The 22254-nt window shown below is 37.0% G+C and overlaps 1 protein-coding gene across 1 annotated transcript in view; it reads left to right on the top strand.

The window, feature by feature from the left end:
* The first annotated feature begins 527 nt into the window (after positions 1-527).
* The window catches only part of pappab (pregnancy-associated plasma protein A, pappalysin 1b), a 207548-nt gene continuing 185821 nt past the window's right edge, over positions 528-22254 (top strand). Inside the window, exons 1-2 of the mRNA XM_056458692.1 lie at positions 528-1035; positions 15556-16627. Of these exons, the coding sequence (XP_056314667.1) occupies positions 654-1035; positions 15556-16627 (1454 nt within the window). The 5' untranslated portion in view covers positions 528-653. The remainder of the gene's footprint in view (positions 1036-15555; positions 16628-22254) is intronic.

The following is a 22254-nucleotide window of genomic DNA, read 5'->3' as shown; positions in this document are numbered from 1 at the left end:
ACTGTACCTGCGTCTCCTGACAGAAATCCACCCGCCTGCCCGCACTCTATATGTCAAATAAAAACAGTGTGACGTAACGACGAGTTACCTGAAAAAAGTAGCGTCATAATGTGTTTTCATTGCACTCGGACTGTTCGAGTAGAGACCGGGAATATTATGAGGCGCTTCAACTTTAATATAGGCGAATAAAGAAAAACCCACGCCGGGCTCACATACCCGCGCAGAGTTGTGCCTGTGACATGTATGTTTGAGAAACAAGTTTATCCGAAATGCGCATGAAGACGAAAAAGTGAAAGGGAAATGATTTTGACCTCTCCACACTGATTGATTACTCAGTCATCCCTGCAGTTTAATGGGATCCATTCAATTGGGAAGGTGGAGCACTTGGATGAATTAACATATTCCTTTCCCCCCTCAATCTGTGTTGAAGTGTCTTTGAAAGGGGCAAGGAAAGGGGGTCGTGGCTTAACATTATAAAGGAAAAAATAAGACAGCATTGCCGTCTTGGTTGGTGTTGAATACGCGTCTTGACAGGCTTTTGTAAAAGCAAAAGACCGGGAAAGATCTCCAAAGACGAGCGCTATTTAGTATTTTGCAATCCTCAAATCCCCCTCATCCATTGACCAAAAAAAATCTCTTCTCTCCACTTGAAAATGAAACTTTTGCCCATTTGCACTTGGCTCCTATGCCTTTTGCTTTTTCTCGTGTGCTTGGGATCAGAGTGTGGGACTCCACGGCGAATTGTAAGGTCTAAAAGAGACTTGGTACGCATCAGGGAAGCCAGAAGTACCTTCCCAGGAGCCTGTGCCACACGCCTGCCTCGGGGCAAACGCTCACTTCCCGGGATAGATCGGCGCTCCCCTCGCCTGTCACAGGCGGGAGAAAGCAGCCCAGGTCGGCGGAGGGCTGTTTACTTTACCGGTCGAGGAGACCAACTGCGTCTGAAACCAAATGCAGAGGTGCCAAGGGCTAATTTCACCCTGGAAATGTGGATAAAACCCGAGGGTGGGCAACGCTCTCCAGCTGTTATCGGAGGTTTGGTTTGCTTAATTATGACTTGCATTATTATGTTCACCGCAGAAATATTTTCTCTCTATTTTTCATAATGTATAACTGCAGCATGTTTCATAAATCACCTCCAGTGTGCATAAACACTTGCCACTAACACTTCTTTATATCACTTTCACTATTTATGAGATCATTCTTGCACACTTCACTGCTGTAATAGATAAAGAGATGCGTCTTTGCTCCTGTTGTTTACTAGCAAAACAAAAATCTCGTGGGTTTTGCATGCGGCTGGCAGGTTATCTCCACGCAACTTTAGGTAGTTTTAACATCACCCGCCTTTTTAGTTATTAATCTCTGCACGGTTCGCTGTATTGTGGAGTAAAACAACTGGACTCGCATATTATGGGTTTGATGTTTAAGTCTGGTATTAAAAAAAATTCATTTATCATTTTTATTAATTATTGCATGTTAAAAAGTGCCGCGAGAGAAATCACGATCGTCTGTGGGTTTGTCTCAGTGATGCTGTACGATTAAGTGTCTGTGTCAGAAATCGCTTAAACAAATACGTCATCCCTTTGATGCACAGGCTACTGTGCTCGTTACGCGCACTGCTCTGCACTACATACTATACACCATAAACAGCAAAGCACAGCGGGTGCTCGCTTATCTTAAGTCAATCTCGTAAGCATGTTTATAATTATACATAATTTTTATTAACTATATATTTGACACTCGAATCGCTTACAGTTTATAATCGAATACCAAAATCTGCTTTTTTTTTCCTTTTTTTTTTTTTCTTTAAAAAGCTCTACTTACGCACATTACGCATTATTCTTATGGGGATGGAGTAGCAGAGGTGGGCGTGTTAGTTGCTCGGTTGTTTTTTTCTTTCTTCTTTCTTTCTTCAAACAAATTTGTGTGATTTTTCTATCCCCCCATCCCTTCTTCAGCCAACAGAGAGCGTAATACCCGCGGAGTCGGTTTATGAAGCCCGCGTGTACCCCGTGAACCCCGTAGAGCACGCAGTTCCGTGGGAACGTAGGCTACTGTAATGATATACAAATCGATTCCTTTTTATTACCTCTCTAAAATGCTAAAACGTCGAACACACATGTGAATGTATAGTGATAGACTTGTTTGTGTAATTCCCAAATGCTCTTTTAGATTCTGTAATACAATTTTGATAGAAATTAAGGCTATACCTAACACATTGTACACTGAAAAAAATGCTGTTGCAATTGTTCCAAACTATTTATTTGTGTTGAATTTAAACAAACAAATTAAATTGAGTACTGTTCAGCTTAATTTGATTGTTTAAATTCAGCCCAAATAAATAGTTTACAACCATTTACAGTTGAAAACAGAATTATTAAACCCCCTTTGATTTTTTTTATTTCTTTTTTAAATATTTCCCAAATGATGTTTAACAAAGCAAGGAAATTTTCACAGTATGTCTGATAATATATATCTTTTCTTCTGGAGAAAGTCTTATTTGTTTTATTTCGACTACATTAAAAGCAGTTAAAAAATAAGTTAAGGTAAAAATTATTAGCCCCTTTAAGCTATATTTTTTGATAGAACAAACCATCATTATACAATAACTTGCCTAATTACCCTATCCTGCCTAGTTAACCTAATTAACCTAGTTAAGCCTTTAAATGTCACTTTAAGCTGTATAGAAGTGTCTTGAAAAATATCTAGTCAAATATTATTTACTGCCATCATGGCAAAGATAAAATAAATCAGTTATTAGAAATGAGTTATTAAAACTATTATGTTTAGAAATGTGTTGGAAAAAAATCTCTCTGTTAAAAAAATTGGGGAAAAAATTAATGGGGGGCTAATAATTCAGGGGGGGTTAATAATTCAACTGTAACTTAAAGAAAAATTTGTAAATCCAAAGAATCATCTTTGAATCATTTTTTTTTATTGTATTGTTATTGTTATTATTATTATTATTATTATTATTTGATATATTTTTTACAATCATTGCACAATCATACGTAAAGTTCATGTAACTTCACATTTATTATTTAAAAACAAAGATTCTTCAAAACCAATCTTTAAACACATCCATGGAACTTATTTCTTAGGCTGTAAAAAATGCTGGGTTCCACAAATTTTTTTCTAGTTGTCCCAACACAAATCGATACAAATCGATTAAGTTAACCTTATTGTTTTTGCATATTTCAGTGGGTTGAGCATAAAGCAATTAAGTTGTCTCAGAAAATTTCAAGAATTGTGTTGATTCAGCTCATTGAGATTCTATGTTGATTCTATGTTGATTTAGCTTATTCAGCTTCTATGTTAAGCTGCTTTGACACAATCTACACTGTAAAAGCGCTATATAAATAAATATGAATTGATATTTTAAATAAGTAGTTTGAACAACCAGAAAAAAAAGATATTTTTAGAAAGTGAAATCTTTCCATTATTGGTACAGTGCAGCAAATGATTATATACAGTGCTCAGCATAATGGAGTACACCCCATTTTGAAAATGAATATTTTGATCCATTTCTCAGTGAATATAGGTAATGGATTTTGGTGCATTTAAACAAAACAGATTTATTAAACAGATATATTTATTTAAATCATATTTTAGTCACCGAACATATTTAGAAATTAAAAGTTAATGTATTTAAATTCAAGCAAAATATTGCAAAAATCAAATACAATGTTTAAATTTTCAACTCAAGTTTTCCTTTTTTTTTTTTTTTTTTTTTTGCTTCTCTTGATTTTTCCTCTTTTAAAATTTGTATTTAATATTTTTCTATAACATATAAATTTGGGTGTACTAATTTTTGGATCGTTATTTTATTAGAAAAGCTCCAGATTTGGCTTTAGTGCTTACTAATCTAATGTACATACACATACATATAAAATTGTATAGCTTCCTATTAAAAATATGAATTTAAAAGATAGATTTGTGAGGGGTCTTCTTAAATATGCTGAAGAATAATTCACTAATTCTTTTGGGGAAACAAACAAAACAAAAGTGTATTTTCTTTGTTCTTCATGGCATCTTTATTTTTATAAAGCATCAAGCTAACAAATCTATAAATAACGTGAGACGTGCACAAGCAACTCAATGACAGATTTCCAAAAGCATGATTTAAATTGCAAATCATAGACTGAGGACGTCGAAAACAAACGTCATTATATGCAGTTGGGTACATTGTCTTTAAATAAGCTTTGTGTCTCCAGAGAGGGGAATGATAATGGATTGATTGAATACATCTTGTCAGTGAGTCATCTAAAATTAGTCCGCTCCTCTGTCCTCGCGGTGATCTCCTTAGTCACAGTAACGTTAAGGAGCAACGAGGGGGCGCTGGTAGAGTTTATATGGCATTTCCCTTCTTCTTCTTCACAGCAGCAAATAGTGTTGTTCAGCAAATTTCCCTTTAAACAAAGCACTAAACGCTTGCGGTCCGTGGGCCCTCATATATCGCCTGTCGGGCTTCAAGCCACAATTATGTGCTGTTTTATATTCTTCAGGTATAAGGAGAAGAAGAGGAATCGTGTTAAGTGTCAGTCCAGATGGAGGAAGCTATAAAATTAGTGCCTTGTCCATCCTTTCCTCGAGTGGTTTTGTTATTGCTGCTTCTTGTAAAGATATTACAGTCCTCATGGAATGAGCTCGGCAGCGCAGTCAATCAGATCCTCAGACAGGCACTGAGCCCATTCTCAGACACACTACTGCTTTTACTACTGGTTTTACAGCATGTCTGCTGACGTTAGACGGCAGCCGTTCATCCCAAATTGAACGCAGTCAGATCTAAGTATAAATGCGTTCATTGTGAGGGTTTTTTCTCTCTCGCTCGCTGTTGTCTTTGAGGTCTCTGTGTTGTGCACTGAGATGGGATGTTTTATGGCACATTACAGTAACTTCATAAGCACCTCGTAAAGCTGTCAATAGCACCACTTAGAGGTTTGTAATGATGCCTATGAAAAATTAAATATTCAATTATCTCATTTTATTATGTTTGGAGAGCGTAGCCGGGACTTGTAGTTCATGTTTCTGTCATGGATGGGTTTTTGAAGAATTTGTAAAAAATTTCACAGTATTTCCTATAATATTTTTTCTTCTGGAGAAAGTCTTATTTGTTTTATTTGGGCTAGAATAAAAGCAGTTTGGAATAAAAACCAACATTTTAAGGTCATTATTATTAGCCCCCTTAAAGGTGCTACAAAGGTGATTTAAGTGACTTTGAGCGTGGCATGGTTGTTTGTGCCAAATGGGCTGGTCTGAGTATTTCAGAAACTGCTGATCTACTGGGATTTTCACGCACAACCATCTCTAGGGTTTACAGGGAATGGTCAGAAAAAAATATCCAGTGAGCGGCAGTTCTGTGGGCACAAATGCCTTGTTGATGCCATAGGTCAGAGGAGAATGGCCAGACTGGTTCCAGCTGGCAACAGTAGAAGAGCTTTGTAATTAAAAAACGAAACATTTTAAGGTCATTATTATTAGCCCCCTTAAGCAATATTTATTTTCGATTGTCTAGAGAACAAACCATTTCTAGTTTGAATTATTCAGTTCAAGAGATCACACTTAGCTGATGATAGATTATAAAGCTTGTTTGGCATGCTGTCCTGAGAGAGAGCCCTGAGCTCATAAGATCGAGCCCGGGGTTTCCGACAGTTGCAGAGCGAGAGAAGAGTTTGAGCTCAGGTAGATCTCGAGAACTCCCCTGCTGTAGTAGCTAATGAACAGATAGTGATTGCTCTTAAGAGATAACTACTTACTGGAGCACATCTATGGTGTAGATTTAGATTAGTCAATTAACTTAAGTTGCATGTTTTTGGATGGTGGGAGGAAACCGGGGAACCCGGTAGAAACCTACGTGAGCACGGGGAGAATGTGTAAACTCCGCACAGAAACGTCAGCTGGCTTGGTAAGGATTAGAACCAATGATATTCCTGCTGTGAGGCAACAGTGCTAACCACTGGGCCACGTGCCAACCATCTCGGAAAGGAGGAGGAGTAGAGGTGGGGTGGGGGTATTCTTCAAAACGAAGATGGCTGTTATATGGATCTTGATATGAAACACTGATTGGTGAATCATGAATTGGCTATGACCAGCTGTGTTCCATCATAAGGACGTGATCCTCTCGAAATTAGTTAATAAACTTCACTTATTCAAGTACAGCAGTTTTCACAATAATTATTGTTTCAACACTTCACAAAGGGTGTATCTTATCACTTATTACTGTACGGTATAATCGAAATCAGAAAAGGTGAAGAAGGTGTTGTGTGTAGTGTTGACACTTCAGACTAAGAACTAATGACTAAGAGATTAAGAAAGGAATGAATGAATAACTAAGAATATTAGACAGCCAAATTATAATACTAATATACAGTGCTCAGCATAACTGAGTACACCCCATTTTTATAAAAGAAAATTTGAATCCAATTCTCAGTGAATAAAGGAAATGTATTTTGGTGCATTTAAACAAAACATTTATTAAAAACATTTATTAAAATTATATTTTAGTCACCTAACATATTTAGAAATTTAAAGATAATACAATTAAATCCATTTTTTGCTTCTTTTGATTCTTCCTCTTTTTTTAAATGTGTATTTAATATTTTTTCTATAACATATAAATTTGGGTGTAAGTTTTTGGACCGTTATTGTAAGCTATTTTGTTAGATAAGCTCCAGATTTGGCTTTAGTACTGACTAATCTAATGTATATGCACAAATATAATATTGTATAGCTTCTTATTAAAAATATGAATTTAAAAGATAGATTTATAAGGGGTGTACTTATAAATGCTGAGCATAATATATTTTCAATTATGTTATCTCATCATTACCATAATTAAAATAATGCTTAAGAGTTTGGGATGCATTAGATTAGATGTTCATTTGCAAAGCAAGCAACATTGTATTTGTGTGTGAAGACTTTTTTTCTCCATTGTTAATCATATGTTAATGTATAATTTAGATAAAGTCATGTACAATATTTATTATGCAGTGTTTTATTAGAAAGCTTGGTGTGGTCAGCTTAAAATTTGTAATAAAAAACTTAGAAACAGCTCAGGTATTCATAGAAAATTGTCCCAACTTTTATATTAATAGCAAAAAAATGCAAAGCGAGTGACATTGTTTTTGTTTTTCACATTGCTTAGTAATTTTCTGTCTGTAAAAATGCATTGCATATTGCTTTTTACTGATGTTTTACCACATTTTTAATTATTTGTTCGTTCCTGTTGTTCTTTAAAGTTGAAGGAATTTTTTTATTAAAATCTATTTTATTTTATTATGCGCCGTTTTATTAAAAAGCATGCTAGTGATCAGTTAAAATAAGCATTACAAAAACTACATTAAGAAATAATTGAATGAATAACTAAAATAATTAGACAATAATAGAAAATAAATATATAATATAAATATAAAAAATAAATATACTAATATACAAATACTAATATATATATTTTGTGTGAAATTCATATTTATGGATATGTATATATTCATTTTAGATAAATAACAGCTCAATAACAGCTCAGATATTCATAGAAAACTGTCCCAATTTTAATATTATTAGTAAAAAATACAAAGCGAGTGACATTGTTTTTTGCTTAATAATTTTCTGTCTGTAAAAATGCATTGCATATTGTTATTTACTGATGTTTTACCACATTTTAATTACTTGTTTCTTCCTGTTGTTCTTTAAAGTTGAATGATTTTTTAATTAAAATGTAATTTTTAATTTAATTTAATTTAATTTAATTTAATTTAATTTAATTTAATTTAATTTAATTTAATTTAATTTAATTTAATTTAATTTAATTTAATTTAATTTAATTTAATTTAATTATGAACTGTTTTATTAAAAAGCTTGCTAGTGATCAGCTTAAAATTTGCAGTAAAAAATTGCACTAAGAAAAGAGTGAATTAATAACTAATGATAGACAATAATAGAAAATAAATATACAATACTACTAATATATACATTTTTGTGTGAAATTCATATTTATGAATATGTGGTCACACTTTACAATAAGGTTTATTAGTTAATGTTAATTAATGCATTTACTAACATGCAATGAACAACACATTTACTACGGTATTTGTTCATGTTACTTATTTTTAGTTATTGAAAATACAGTTGTTCACTGTCAGTTCATGTTAACTCACATTGCATTAACTAATGTTAACAAGCATGGACTTGGATGTTACTAATGCATTAGTAAATGTTCAATTATGATTAATAAATGCTGTACAAGTGTTGTTCATGATTAGTTCATGTTAGTAAATGCATTAACTAATGAACCTTATTGTAAAGTGTTACCGAATATGTTTATATTTATGTTTAAATTAATAACAGCTCAGTAACAGCTCAGATATTCATAGTAAACAGTCCCAATTTTAATATTTATAGCAAAAAAATGCAAAGTGAGAGACTTTTTTGGTTTGTCTGTAAAAATGCTTTGCATATTGTTTTTTTACTGATGTTTTACCACATTTTTTATTATTTATTCTTCCTGTTTTTCTTTAAAGTTGAAGGATTTTTTTAAATTAAAATGTAATTTTTCATTAATTTAATTTAATTTAATTTAATTTAATTTAATTTAATTTAATTTAATTTAATTTAATTTAATTTAATTTAATTTAATTTAATTATAATGCATCACTAAAATTATAATATAAAAAATGAAGCTATTCTATCTTTGTTATGTCTTGACTTTAAAAGGACATACCCCATAATTAAAATATAAAACTCTAAAAATAACACCAACAATAGATGCTTTAATAAAGTTGTCAGATGTCAACTTTACCAAACAGCTGCTGCGCTGGTGTCTTTCTTTTCGCAATGTTCCCTTTGTAGTGCTCTGTCCATGGTGCTGGATACTGAGATTGAATGAACTCAACATGGAGGCTTTCATGAAATATTGGATAGGATTACAAGGGATACGCCATATCCAATATATAGAGCCAACCGCATTCATTTCCAAAATGACATTTTAGGTTCAGCATGTACTTCATTTTAACTGCATCGATTTCCTAAAGTAAGTTTATTTGCAAAGTAAGCAACATTGCATTTGTGCTTTGGCTCCAAACTGTTTATCAAGCAACAACACTTAATATAAATCCATATGCAGTACATAATACACACATGAATGAAATATCAACTGTGATCAATATAAAATTAGCTTTGTTTTCCCTGAATACATCCATCAATTGAACCCGCGTCTCTTTCCCAACCCGAGCCCCTTTGTACGTCAAAAGAAGTTCGGTTCTGGCAAGAAATGTACCTGTTTGTTATTTCCCACTTAGTGGTCTCATTCCAGGATTTCACAGATTGTAATTTCCTCAGTTTTATGGCACAATTTATTTTTATAGATGCTGGCAGTGGTTCTGCTGGCAGCCCAGAAGTGAGAGGGGAACTACATGCTTCTGTCTGCTCTTTTTACTGTGGTGCTCCCGAATGAATGATCCTCTTTAAAGTGGTCAATCGTGGCGGTCAAAAGATCCGCGTGTATTCAGCTTGAGCAAACGCATTTAAGCACTTTCCCTGTTACTGGTGGCTTGTCTACATTTGGAGTTGTATTACATATTATATGTAGTGAAAAAAGTCATGTAGTGTTGTAATATTTTGCCCTGCTACCGTGGTAACGCTTTATGGCTTATTTGTAGTTTCACCAATTACCTCTACCAAACATTTCTGTTCTGTATAGAAGCAATTTTCACCCAGAAATTCTTAGAAAGTTGGGAGAAAAAGGTTGTGTGGCATTAGATGAAAAAGTGAGTTTTCTACAGGTGGTTTGTCAAGCCCACTCACCTGTGTGAGGCACACTGAGTATTGCAGCATGCTTTGAGGTTGTCATGGTGTGTGTGGAGGGGAGGGGGGTGGGTGGTTTGTTGGGAAGTGTATAATGTATAAACTTTTTAAGTTCAGGTACTGTACTTTTTACATTTTCAAAAGTACATACTCAGAAATGTACTGATACATATGTGATATTATTTTATATCATTTAGAATTCCAATGCCAATGATTGATTAGAAATGTAGAATATAAAATAAATATTAATATTAATATTGAATAATAATGTTTTGAAAAACGAATGACACTATGCTCAATTGGTACTAATGAAAAAAATATCCCTCACACCATTACACCACCACCACCAGCCTGAACCGTTGATACAAGTAAGAATGTGAGAGATGCTTGTGCGTGACAATCCCGGTAGATAAGCAGTTTCTAAAATACAGAACCAGCCCGTCTGGCACCAACAACCATGCCACATCTCACTTAAATCACCTTTCTTCCCCATTCTGATGCTCGGTTTGAACTGCAGCAGATCGTCTTGACCATGTCTACATAAATAAATGTATTAAGTTGTTGCCATGTGATTGGCTGGTTAGAAATGGACAGGTGTACCTAATAAAGTGGCTGGTGAGTGTATAAAATATATATATATATATATATATATATATATATATATATATTTATATATATATATATACACACACACACAGTTGGAGTCAGAATTATTAGCTCTCCTGAATTATTAGCCCCCTGTTTATTTTTTTTCCCAATTTCTGTTTAACGGAGAGAATTTTTTTTCGAAACATAATAGTTTTAATAACTCATTTCTAATAACTGATTCATTTTATCTTTGCCATGATGACAGTAATTAATATTTGACAAGATATTTATCAAGACACTTCTATACAGCTTATAGTGACATTTAAAGGCTTAACTGGGTTAATTAGGTTAATTAGGCAGGTTAGGGTAATTAGGCAAGTTATTGTATAACGATGGTTTGTTCTGTAGACTAGAAAAAAATAGCTTAAAGGGCTAATAATTTTGTCCTTAAAATGGTGTTTAGAAAAAAAAATGCTTTTTTTCCAGCCGTAATAAAACAAATAAGAATTTCTCCAGAAAATTTTCTGTAGCGAAGCTATTATTTAAGCAAGTAGCGCAGTAGCATCCACACAAGCTACATTTATCAATTACGGATCGTTAGGTGACACCACTGCCATTCACGAAGCTGTAAAGCCGGTGTCTGACCAATGAAAGCAAATACATATAATAGCAAGATTCTTTTTCAGTGTGCTTAATGGTGGTCAAAAACATTTCTCGCTCGGGTCTGTGACATTTCCAATCAATCATTGGGCTGACACAAAAACTTGCTTGATGGAAATATATAAGAAATCAGTTATTAGAAATGAGTTATTAAAACTATTATGTTAATAAATGTGTTGAAAAATTCTTCTTTCCATTAAACAGAAATTGGGGGGAAAAATATACGGGGGGCTTCTGGCCATTATGGACCATGTGGAGATTTCCTTGTGCAGAAGACCCTTTCTGTCTTTGCCTTTAGGTTTCTTTGCTCAGCAGTTTGCTGGATTAAGCAGCGCTGCGGTGTGGATTTGTAGGGCTCATTTGATTCAATTTAAAAGAAATGTTAGAATTACTAATTTCGAATATTCCCAGTATCTGATTTCTGCAGTGTCGACACACACTCTTACACACAGCGGATGATTATGAAGGACGCGTACGCCATTAAATGTAAGAATACGTTTCCTTCTTTGGCTTAGCACATGCTTTCCAAATGAAACAGGAAGAAAGGATTTTAGAGCCCCTATCATAATACGGACTGTGCCTGAAAAAGGACCATTTTTTTGATTTCAAACATCCCTACTGCTGAGGCACATTTCAAGAAAATAGACTGAAAATTCAAGTAACCTTTGCTCTGTTGATACAAGACCACACTGTCTGGGCCTGATTGCTAGCAGATGCTTTCTCGTAGGCCTGTAAGTCCTTGGACTGGACTGTTGCAACCATTTGATCATGGGAACCACGTCGTGTTCCCCATTTTTCTGGACAAACACTTGCCGTTTTTCATCATTTTGAGAGTAAGGCTGTGGTAACTTACGCCTACTGTGTTGCGTCAGTAGATTTGCTGAATAACTGCTGTGCTCCTCTCATTGTTTTTCAAGATACATCTTTATTTGTATATACAGTGGTCAACATTTCAAATGGATCAAAAATGTTTTTCAAAATTGTCCTCTAATGCCAAGTTCAGACTGCAGGATTTTTAGCCCCAATTTTTCACCGTCAGGTTTGGAGAAATCACAGACAAATGCCTGAAATGACAGGCAAATCGGTGCTTATTCACATGAATAACAATCACACAGTGTGAACTATCAAAGATGCGTTCTGAGAGAATCGCCAATGAGTCGCCAACACTAGGGGTGCAACGGTACGATCTACTCACAGTTCGTTATGTATCACGATTTTAAGGTCACGGTTTCGGTGCGGTACTGTTTGTGCAATTGTTAGAAAAAAATGCTACCAGAACACTTCAAAGAACAATAAATATATGTATTGGTTAACAAACATCTGACAATGCAACAGCTTCACACATATGACTGTAGATTTGCATGTTCTCACATTAATTAAAAAAAATTAGGGCGTTTTGAAAAGTGTATGTTCAAATAAATTGCTTAAGAAAATAAAGAGAAAAAGCTTACATTTCCACTTTTTCTATTTTACATCTCGACTCAACAGTCTCAACCAATTATGCAGATAATAATTAAGTCAACACATCTTAATAATTGATCACTTTTAGGGTATTGGTTACTTCTGTTTACATTATGCTAGCATTACCATGGCAACAATGCATTTTTATTTATGATTTCTATATGATTTTGTTATGATTCCAGAGAGCATTTCACTTAGCACTATCATAGTGAATGAAACATAAGCAAAGAGAGAGCGTTTGGCTTTTCTCTCTTAATTCAGTCAGTCGAGAAGAAAACTGTTCTTAGCTGACAGCGGGTAAACAGAGTGAATAGTGATCGAGTGTGGAAAAACACCCTGCAGAAGTGGGACGGAAGTATCAAATCTGCTGTATGTCCGCGTCCGTTGAGATTCTTGTGAGTCTGGACACGTACCTTGATCCGCCTGTTAATGATCACTGATCTAGGCTATCTTTGCAACAACAACAGGAAATGCCATTCGTTCTGTTTTTGTGTCTGTCTGAATTTACATCAAGTACCTGTTGAAACATTGACAACAATGCACTATGATTTGGCCTCACCTGCATATTTGCGCTGTATCTCCTTCACTTGGCATGCTGAAACCCACAGAAAATCCACACATACACCGACTCGTGATGTCAACAACAGATTTACATACTAAGAGGTGATTGGACAGGTCTTCGCACGTGCAATGAGCATGAAAGGTAATAGGAAGCATACAAAGGCGGTACTGCTTTCTTGCAGTTGTTTTTATTTACAAACCAATAATAATAATGCATATTCTGAACCGCGGATCACAGGGCACACCAAACCGTGGGAGAACAACGGGACGATATGTTTTTTTACCAAGAACCGTTGCATCCCTAGCCAACACCAGTGAGATATTTGGCATGCTAAATATCTGGAGCTGTCAAATCATCCTGTGTGAAATGTTTTCTAATTGAAAATAACATTGGCGATGACTTACAGCCAATGAGAGAGCTGCATCTACTAGTGTGGGTATCTGCAGGCCAGCGGGAGGTTGAGGAAGAAGTTAAAAGGGCTTCTTCCCAGACTATTTGGACCCAAGAAATGGAGGAAAAACTAGTGGAAATTTGGCAGCAGCACCATTGTTTGTTTGATGTGTTCATCTAGGGCAGGCATGTCCAAGCTCGGTCCTGGAGGGCCGGTGTCCTGCAAAGTTTAGTTCCAACCCCAATCAGACACACCTGGGCTAGCTAATCAAGCATTTACTAGGCTTTCCAGAAACATCCGCGCAGGTGTGTTGAGGCAAGTTGGACCTAAAATCTGCAGGACACCGGCCCTCCAGGACCGAGTTTGGACACCCTTGATCTAGGGAATATCACAACTGGGTCGAAAATTAAAAAAGGTTGAGTAGAAATTGCTAATTCCTATCAAAAGCCGGGTGAGCAAAATAAGCAAATTTTCTACCTCACTGAAGGATTCTTTGTCATTATGTAGTTAATAACAAAAGATATACTACCTGACATTGCGTTGTTTCCATGTCACTTCTCACGTGTGTTTGGTTGTGAGATGTAGTTTGTGGACCGAGACAATGTTGTTAGCGATTCTTCCTATTTTAAAGTCATGCAGTGTGAAACCCCCTGTCACCGATTCATCTTGCAGTGTAAACACAGCAGCGATGAAACGCTACCTCAGATAGTCATGCTGTGAGAAAACATCTGTGACATGACTACTTTGAAAATCGTGCAGTCTGAACTCGGCATAAGACAAGATTGGGTGATGTTTAATATTTACCACAACTTTGTTGAAAGGTTTTGAATCGCTTAAAATGTTGACTACGGTATATATGCATGGCAAGTGTTTTTCAGCCCCTGATAAACGTCTGGTGTTCAATTTTTTAATTCCATAAGGTTCTTTTTACAGTATTGATAATGAAATTTAATTTAAATATAGTCCATTAAATAACCCTAAGCATTTGTTTAGTTGTCCAAGCATAAATTGCACTTTAAGCTACTAATATCTAGCCAAATTATTAGTGAAATATTATGTATTGTCATCATGGAAGACATATTAAACATATTAAACACATTAGACATATTTATTCATGGCCACAGCCATATCACCCTGCAGCCCAAGACCGGTTACTCACTGCTAAGCAGGGCTGAGCCTGGTAAGCACCTGGATGGGAGACCACATGGGAAAACTAGGTTGCTGTTGGAAGTGGTGTTAGTGAGGCCAGCAGGGGGCGCTCAACCTGTGGTCTTTTTGAGTCCTAATGCCCTAGTACAGTGAAGGGGACACTATAATGGCACAGTCTTTTGGATGAGATGATAAACCAAGGTCCTGACTCTCTGTGATCATTCAAAATCCCATGGCACTTCTCGTAAAAGAGTAGGGGTGTAACTGTGTAACGTGTCCTGGCTAAATTCCCCTTAAAATTTCTTAACCATTATGGCCTCCTAATCATCCCCATCCACTGAATCAACTATAACCGGTGTGTGGTGATCGCACTGGCGCCGCTGTCCTGTGGCTGCCATCTCATCATCCAAGTAGATGCTGCACACTGGTGGTGGTGTGGAGGGACCCCCCTCATGATTGTGAAGTGCTTTGGGTGTATGGCCATATGCTATATAAATACACATTACATTACATTCATTCATTCATTCTCCTTTGGGTTAGTCTCTATTTCAGAGGTTGCCACAGCGGAATGAACTGCCAAATATTCCAGCATATGTGATACGCAGCGGATGCCCTTACAGCTGCAACCCAGTATTGGGAAACATCTATACACACTATGGCCAGATTAGTTTATTCAATTCACCTATAGCGCATGTCTTTGGACTGTGGGGGAAAAACAGTTTGGCTCAGCCGGCTTGAACCAACGACCTTCTTGCTGTGAGGCGACAGTGCTAACCACCGCGCCACCATTCTGCATTTAAAATTAGTGTTTTTAAAAAATCTCAGCACTTGAAAAATTGAAAAAGAATTAAACTTTCACATAAGTGCTGATAGACAATGTTGCCTTCAACTGTATATTGTTTTATAAATGCATTACTTATATTAACATGTGTTGTTTTTCCTACAGGTCTCTATGATAAATGCTTCTACGCGTCTAGTGATCGAGGATGGCTGTTTGGCGTCAAAGCAGTGAGCGACCAAGCCAACCGTGACCCCCGATTCTTCTTCTCCCTCAAGACGGACCGAGCCCACAAGCTCACCACCATCACCTCCAACACGGCCTACACTCCCAATCAGTGGTCCCACGTGGCCGTCACCTACAACGGCCTCTTTATGAAGCTCTACGTCAACGGCGCGCAGGTAGCTGTGAGTCGAGACCAATCGGGCGAGATCTTCAGCCCACTTACCAAAAAGTGCAAGGTGCTGATGATTGGCGGAAATGCTTTAAACCACAACTACAGGGGTACGATGGAGCATTTGAGCTTGTGGCATCACGCTCTGACCCAAAGGGAGATCATTAGATCCATGCGTCAAGGTGTGGCCCAGCTTGTTGACCTCTCTCAACTAGTCATCCACGAAAACTTTGAGAACATGTCAAGACGCTGGTTAACAGTAAAAGACGGCAGCTTCCCTCGGTTGGAGCATTCAGACCGAAGCCTAGTGAGTGACCTTAGTGATTCTGCGCTGAAACCTCCAGCTTGCGGACAGACTGTGTGTGACAACGTGGAGGTCATTACAAACTACTACCAGCTCTGGAGCTTCCGCAAACCTAAAACAGTGCGCTATCGAGTGATAAACGTTTACGATGATGATGGACGGTTGCCGACAATTACAGAACACCAGATCAACCTTCAGCATCAGCATCTGAACAATGCTTTCCGTGTCTACAACATCACATGGGAGCGCACCGTTCACAACGTCTACAACTCGTCTTTGCGGAATCGATTAATACTGGCCAACTGCGACATCAGTAAAGTGGGCGACGAAGAGTGCGATCCTGAGTGCAACCACACACTGACGGGTTTCGATGCCGGATTCTGTAAGAGGCAGGTCGCTCGTTGTCCTGAAAGCAAGCAGGGGAATGGGGTTTGTGACCCGGAGTGTAACTGGGACAACTTCTATTACGATCACGGGGACTGCTGCAACCCCAACATCACTGATGTCACCAAGACCTGCTTTAATCCAGCGTCACCCCTCAGGTAATTCTTGAAAACTTATTCATACACTTCATTTCACATGCTTATTAATTGGTAATGCCTTGCACTTGGGGAAAAAAAATGTATCCATTAGCATGCTTTTCAAGAGTTCACTCTTAGCTGGTGATTAATAATAAAACGTGTTTGGAATGCTGTCCCAGGAGAGAGCCCTGAGCTCATAATATCCTCGAGTCTGGGGCTCCCGTTTGAAAGGCGAGAGGGGAGTTTGAGCTTAGGTAGATCTCGAGAACTCCCCTGCTTGTGAACGTGTTAGAAATAGCTAAGGGATATAGCTGGCTAAGAGTTGTCTTATGATGCCACTTTGGATTAGCCAATTTACTTAAATTGTATGACTTTGGACAGCGGGAGGAAACCGGGGAACCCGGGGAAAACCCACGCGAGAACGGGGAGAACATGCAAACTCCGCACAGAAACGCAGACTGGCCCGGTAAGAGCTTGAACCAGTGGCGTTCTTGCTGTGAGGCAGCAGTGCTAACCACTGGGCTGCCGTGCCGCCCTATTAGTAGATCGGGGAATTCTTCAAGACGAAGATGACTTAAGTGAAAATGTGAAGCTGATGCGGGACCAGCTGTGATCAATCATGATCCTTTCGAAATTAGTTTATAGATAAAGGGTACTTAATTTTTTGGTTTTGCTTTCAAAAAGTGAGGCCAGTACTGTCCTCCCACCAGGCACAGGATATCAACAGGACGTCAGAGTGACGTTGTACATCAACGTTGTAGGGACGTTACATTTTGTTTGGAAATAAAAATCGGGTTGACGTCAAAACCCAATGTCAGACCAACATCAGTGTCCAATGTCTAACCTAAAATCAAACAAATATCAACGTCTAATGATGTTACAGCTATCAGACTTTGGATTTTGGTTGTCATACCTGACGAATAAATGTCAGGATTTGACATTGGTTAAAGATGTTGGCTCGACATTGTATTTTAGGCACTTCCCAACACAACCTAAAATCAACCAAATATCAACGTCGTTTGAATACATTATTGGGCGTCAAATAACGTTGTCCTTAGACGCTGGCTAGACATTTAATTTTGATCACCTGACGTGACAACCTAAATCTAACCTATTATTATCGTCTTTTGACGTACAAATTTCATACATAAAGTCCTGTCTTGAGGGTGATCTCTGGATGAACTGTAAAAAAAATCACTATCATCCATCTAAAGCAGATAATGAGTTGGAACATAGTACTATTTCTCTTCATTGTGTTTTCATCCATTGTGTGGCTAGTAAAATTGCCACCATCTCTAAACAATCTTATATTTTTAAAAGGGTGATATATGAAGAGGTTATTTTAATTTTCTATTATTTTTCTTTGGCTTAGTCCCTTATTTATGAGGGGTCGCCACAGCAGAATTAACTATTCCAGTATATGTTCTTACCAACACAATCTCATGACAATTCGTAACTTTTTGATTTAGTGGCTAATTCGTATGAATTAATACGATCTAATTCATACAATTTAGTACGATTTGCTCATCCCCCAATGACGGTTGGGTTTAGGGGTGGGGTTAGGTGCCACGTCTCCTTTTTAAAATCGTACAATTTCGTACGACTGAGCTCGTACGAATACGTACGAATTAGCCACTAAACTGACAAAACGTAAAATACTTATGTTTTCTCATGATATCAGGCTGTTCTTACACAGTGGATGCCCTTCCAGCTGCAACCTAGTACTGGGAAACACCCATACACACTCATTCACACACAAACACAGTTATACACTATGGCCAATTTAGTTTATTCAATTCACTAATAGCGCATGCCTTTGGATTGGGGGGGAAACCGGAGCACCCGGACGATAACCCACGCCAACACGGGGAGAACATGTAAACTCCACACAGAAAAACCAGCGACCATCTTGCTGAGGTGACAGTGCTAACCACTGAGCCACCACCTTCACTTATTTTTTTTTGTTCACATATATTTTTTTAAATAAATCTATATATTTTTTTGCAATTGAAATCTTTTATACTTAATGTAAAAACATGATTTCTGAAAACTACTCCAATTTTAGTAATGATATCTCTAAAAAATGGAGCTATATGTTTTTGCTAATAAACTCTTCATATACATCCTGCTGCTGTGTAACGATGAGTCTGGGGTTATTGACCATACTGTATAGACAGGAGTATTATGTAATATTTGTGTCTCATATACTGTATTTTGCCCCTTAAACATTTTTCCTCCTCATTAACTATAAAGAGCATCTGTGGATCGGCTTCTGGCATCTGAAACAGCCAATGAAGTTTTGTAGGAATCGCCACTGTAGGACTTATTTGTATGTTGTTTGTCTTATTTTTTTAGCATCTACATCAGCAATCCATCTAAAACTATTATTATTTGTGAAAACAAATTTGAGAAAGCATCAATGTGAGGCCGCATTTTTATGATGTCATCATGTAGACTTCATACAAAGTATTTTACAGTATTTTAAAAATACAAAATACACGACACTTAAGTATTTTGATACAAAATATTCATAAATTTTTTATAAAAACCATAAAAAATACAAATTACAAAATACTATTTTGTATTTAAAATATGTTTTTGTAATACATGTATCAAAAATACTGCCCATCTCTGACTATATAAGTATTGGGCTTCTTCTTTACGTACGAGCTGGTGCTTTCATTAGAATCTTTTTGGCTGGAGACTTTCACTTCCATTCACTTCTGGAGACTTTCACTTCCATTCACTTCTCATTCACTTCCATTGATTTTTAGATGTTAAAAACAGCTCATTCTGCTGCTTGATGTTGCAAACTGATCTTTTCATAGTATAATGTTCTACTTTTTATGTATAGTCATAAACACACTTGTTTGGGGAGCAAGCGGCTTGACTGTTTATTATGCCAGTCATTTCTCCCATAGGTGAATGAATCGGAAGTTCTAAAACAATCACAAAAACGGGCGCACTTCCGCATTACAGAATATAGATCAATAAGAGATTGTGCTTTGTTTTTACAAAATAAACAAATCCAATATAAATAGTGTAACTGTATTTAAAATTATAAAAAAAAAAAGGTTTTTTTTTATCATAGACACTCCTTGTCATTGACCCTTGCACAACAGTTTTTCTGCTTTTGATGCTCAAGGTTAAAAGTTCAAGGCTGTTTAAAGATTTTGGGAGGAAGCAGAGGGAACTCTAGGGCGCGATAATTCTCATTCCAATGTGTGAAGCTCTCAGCTATTTTAATTCACTTCCATTAATGTATCATGACGTGATGTCCTGAAAACTGCTGAAGCGGAGTCAGAGTTCTGGAGCATGAATTAACGTATACAGGAATGGATGAGGGACAATAAAACACTGTGAAGGATGAGTCTCGGCCCTGCGGTTTGGTGCTCACTGTTTGGTGTGTCTGTACGAGTGAGATTCAGTCCTGTACTTTTGTGTTTCATGCATCCCCGGAGTCCGTTTTGGCACCGATTCACTGCTCAGCAACCAATCACGTTTTACTCTGCGGGTAAAATGAGTTACTCTCGTGGTGACCAGATGTGAGGAGATTCTAGACATAGTTCGCCTTTTTTGTAAGCTTATAAAAGTGATTTGATAGAGAGTAAGTGGGAATGGAAACTATGTCCCACCGGACAAGTAGAGGAGCCAATCACATCTTAAGGCAGAATCTCCAACACTATTACTTACAGCATTAGAGACTCTTCTGGGAGACTTGCTCAGGAAAAAGAACCTTCCAGAAATATGTTGAGGTTGTGGGGGCACTGGATACTGTTGGGGTAAAGCTCTGTGTTTGTTCTCCGCATGATGGAACAAACCAGAGGTCTCTCTTTCAGCAGTTCCTGTAACCGTACATACTGTGTTACAAACATTGAAAAGTCTGAGACTACTGAATGCTGACAATCGGGAATTCAGGATTCAATTCAAATCTGGAACTGCTAGAATTAACAAAAGCATTAAACAAAGAAACATATATGAATCAATTGAAATATACAATGTTCATTCATTCATTCATTCATTTTCTTTCAGCTTAGTTGCTAATTTATCAGGGGTCACCACAGCAAAATTAACCACCAACTATTCCAGCATATGTTTTATGCAGCGGATACCCACCAGCTGCAACCCAGTACTGGGAAACACACTTACACACTACGGCCAATTGACCCTTCACTAAGCCACACCCAAAAACTGCCACCCACCAATCGTGTCTTTGCAACCGTAGCTACGCGCAGGAGCTCTGTCAAGCTTTCGAGCGAGGGAAACACACCAAAGTTTTGTGCATATTGATTGTGCAAATCTTATACCTAAAAGTTTGTACAGGGTGGTGGGTTGAAATGTTCCCCTTTCAAAACCAAAAAGCCCAAGGGGAGAAATGCCAGCGTGAATCAAGCTCTGTAAGGGACGCTAAAGGAACGAAGTTAAGTTGGTTTTGTTTCGATATTCCTGACACATTCAGTGATAGACGACAATAACTCACACACCTCTTACCCTAAAAATATCTAAACTGTGTTTCCTACAATGATACAAAGCAGGTTATGTTTCACAGCTGTCTTTTTCTTTTTGCTCGATATTTTGAGCACTGCTCCGTTTAAGCCCTCGGCATAGTAGTCATACTAATAGCAATCATATTTCCATCTGTTTCAAGCTACGAATATTTGAAATTACATATCAACAGAACAAAACCGAGATGTGATCACAATCTGAGCGCTTGCGATCAATATTCATCCGCAGCTGTTTTTCGGTAATTTAGATAATTTAGTAAATAAAGTAAATAACCCTCATGTCAATGTCAGAGCTACAATTTACCGATGTTTTCATCTGTCTTTTGAAGATTTAGTCATTGGTGACGGTGTTATAGCAGGTGAGTGTCTGCTCTTATATTTGGTGTCGGATTAATATTTGCTGGTAGGGAAAATATATTTGTTCACTTCTGCTATGATTTGCATTTCAATTTATTGATTTATTTATTCCACTTAACTGCAAATTAGAATAGAAACTGTATAAAGAGCACACAAACATACTGACAGTTAAAGATACTGTACATTGTTATGGGACAATGATGCAAAAATTTGGCACAAATCCATCAGTTTCCCCTTTCTGACTGCTCTTTCTATGAATGATATAGAAGTACTGTCCATACGTGTTTCCTCGTCGGTTAGTAGCGCTAAATTTCATTGCACAACAATAGTCTATCAGGCTTTTTGGCTAAAAAAGAGAAATCAGGGTTTAATTAGTTATTATTAGATTATTTTTAAATTTCACCTCTCCTGCTGTACATGAACTAAGCTGTTGAATGGTCAGCGTAAAAGGCGGCTAGGCTAACCTAGCTTCAATTTTGATTAAGTTATTTTCTAATTGGTTGCCTATTATGTCGTGAATATACACCTGTAATGTATACTCCTTTTTTTTGTCTGGCTTTCTCAGATATCTCTATTGTTCGCCAAAAATGACTTATTAAATCCCTGGCAATGTCTGACACTGGCGCATACCCATTGTAATAAACGTGCCAGGCACAAAAGCTTGACAGGCGTAGCAACAGTAACTAAGGAGGGCAGGGCTTAGTGAAGGGTCAATTTAGTTAATTCTGTTCACTTATATTGCATGTCTTCCAGGACTTAACTAGTCTCTCACCGACATCACTAGTC

The sequence above is a fragment of the Danio aesculapii genome, chromosome 5, assembly GCF_903798145.1.
Source record: "Danio aesculapii chromosome 5, fDanAes4.1, whole genome shotgun sequence".
NCBI classification, from domain to species: domain Eukaryota; kingdom Metazoa; phylum Chordata; class Actinopteri; order Cypriniformes; family Danionidae; genus Danio; species Danio aesculapii.
Note: the sequence above shows the minus strand (reverse complement) of the source record. Positions and strands in the feature narration are given on the sequence as shown.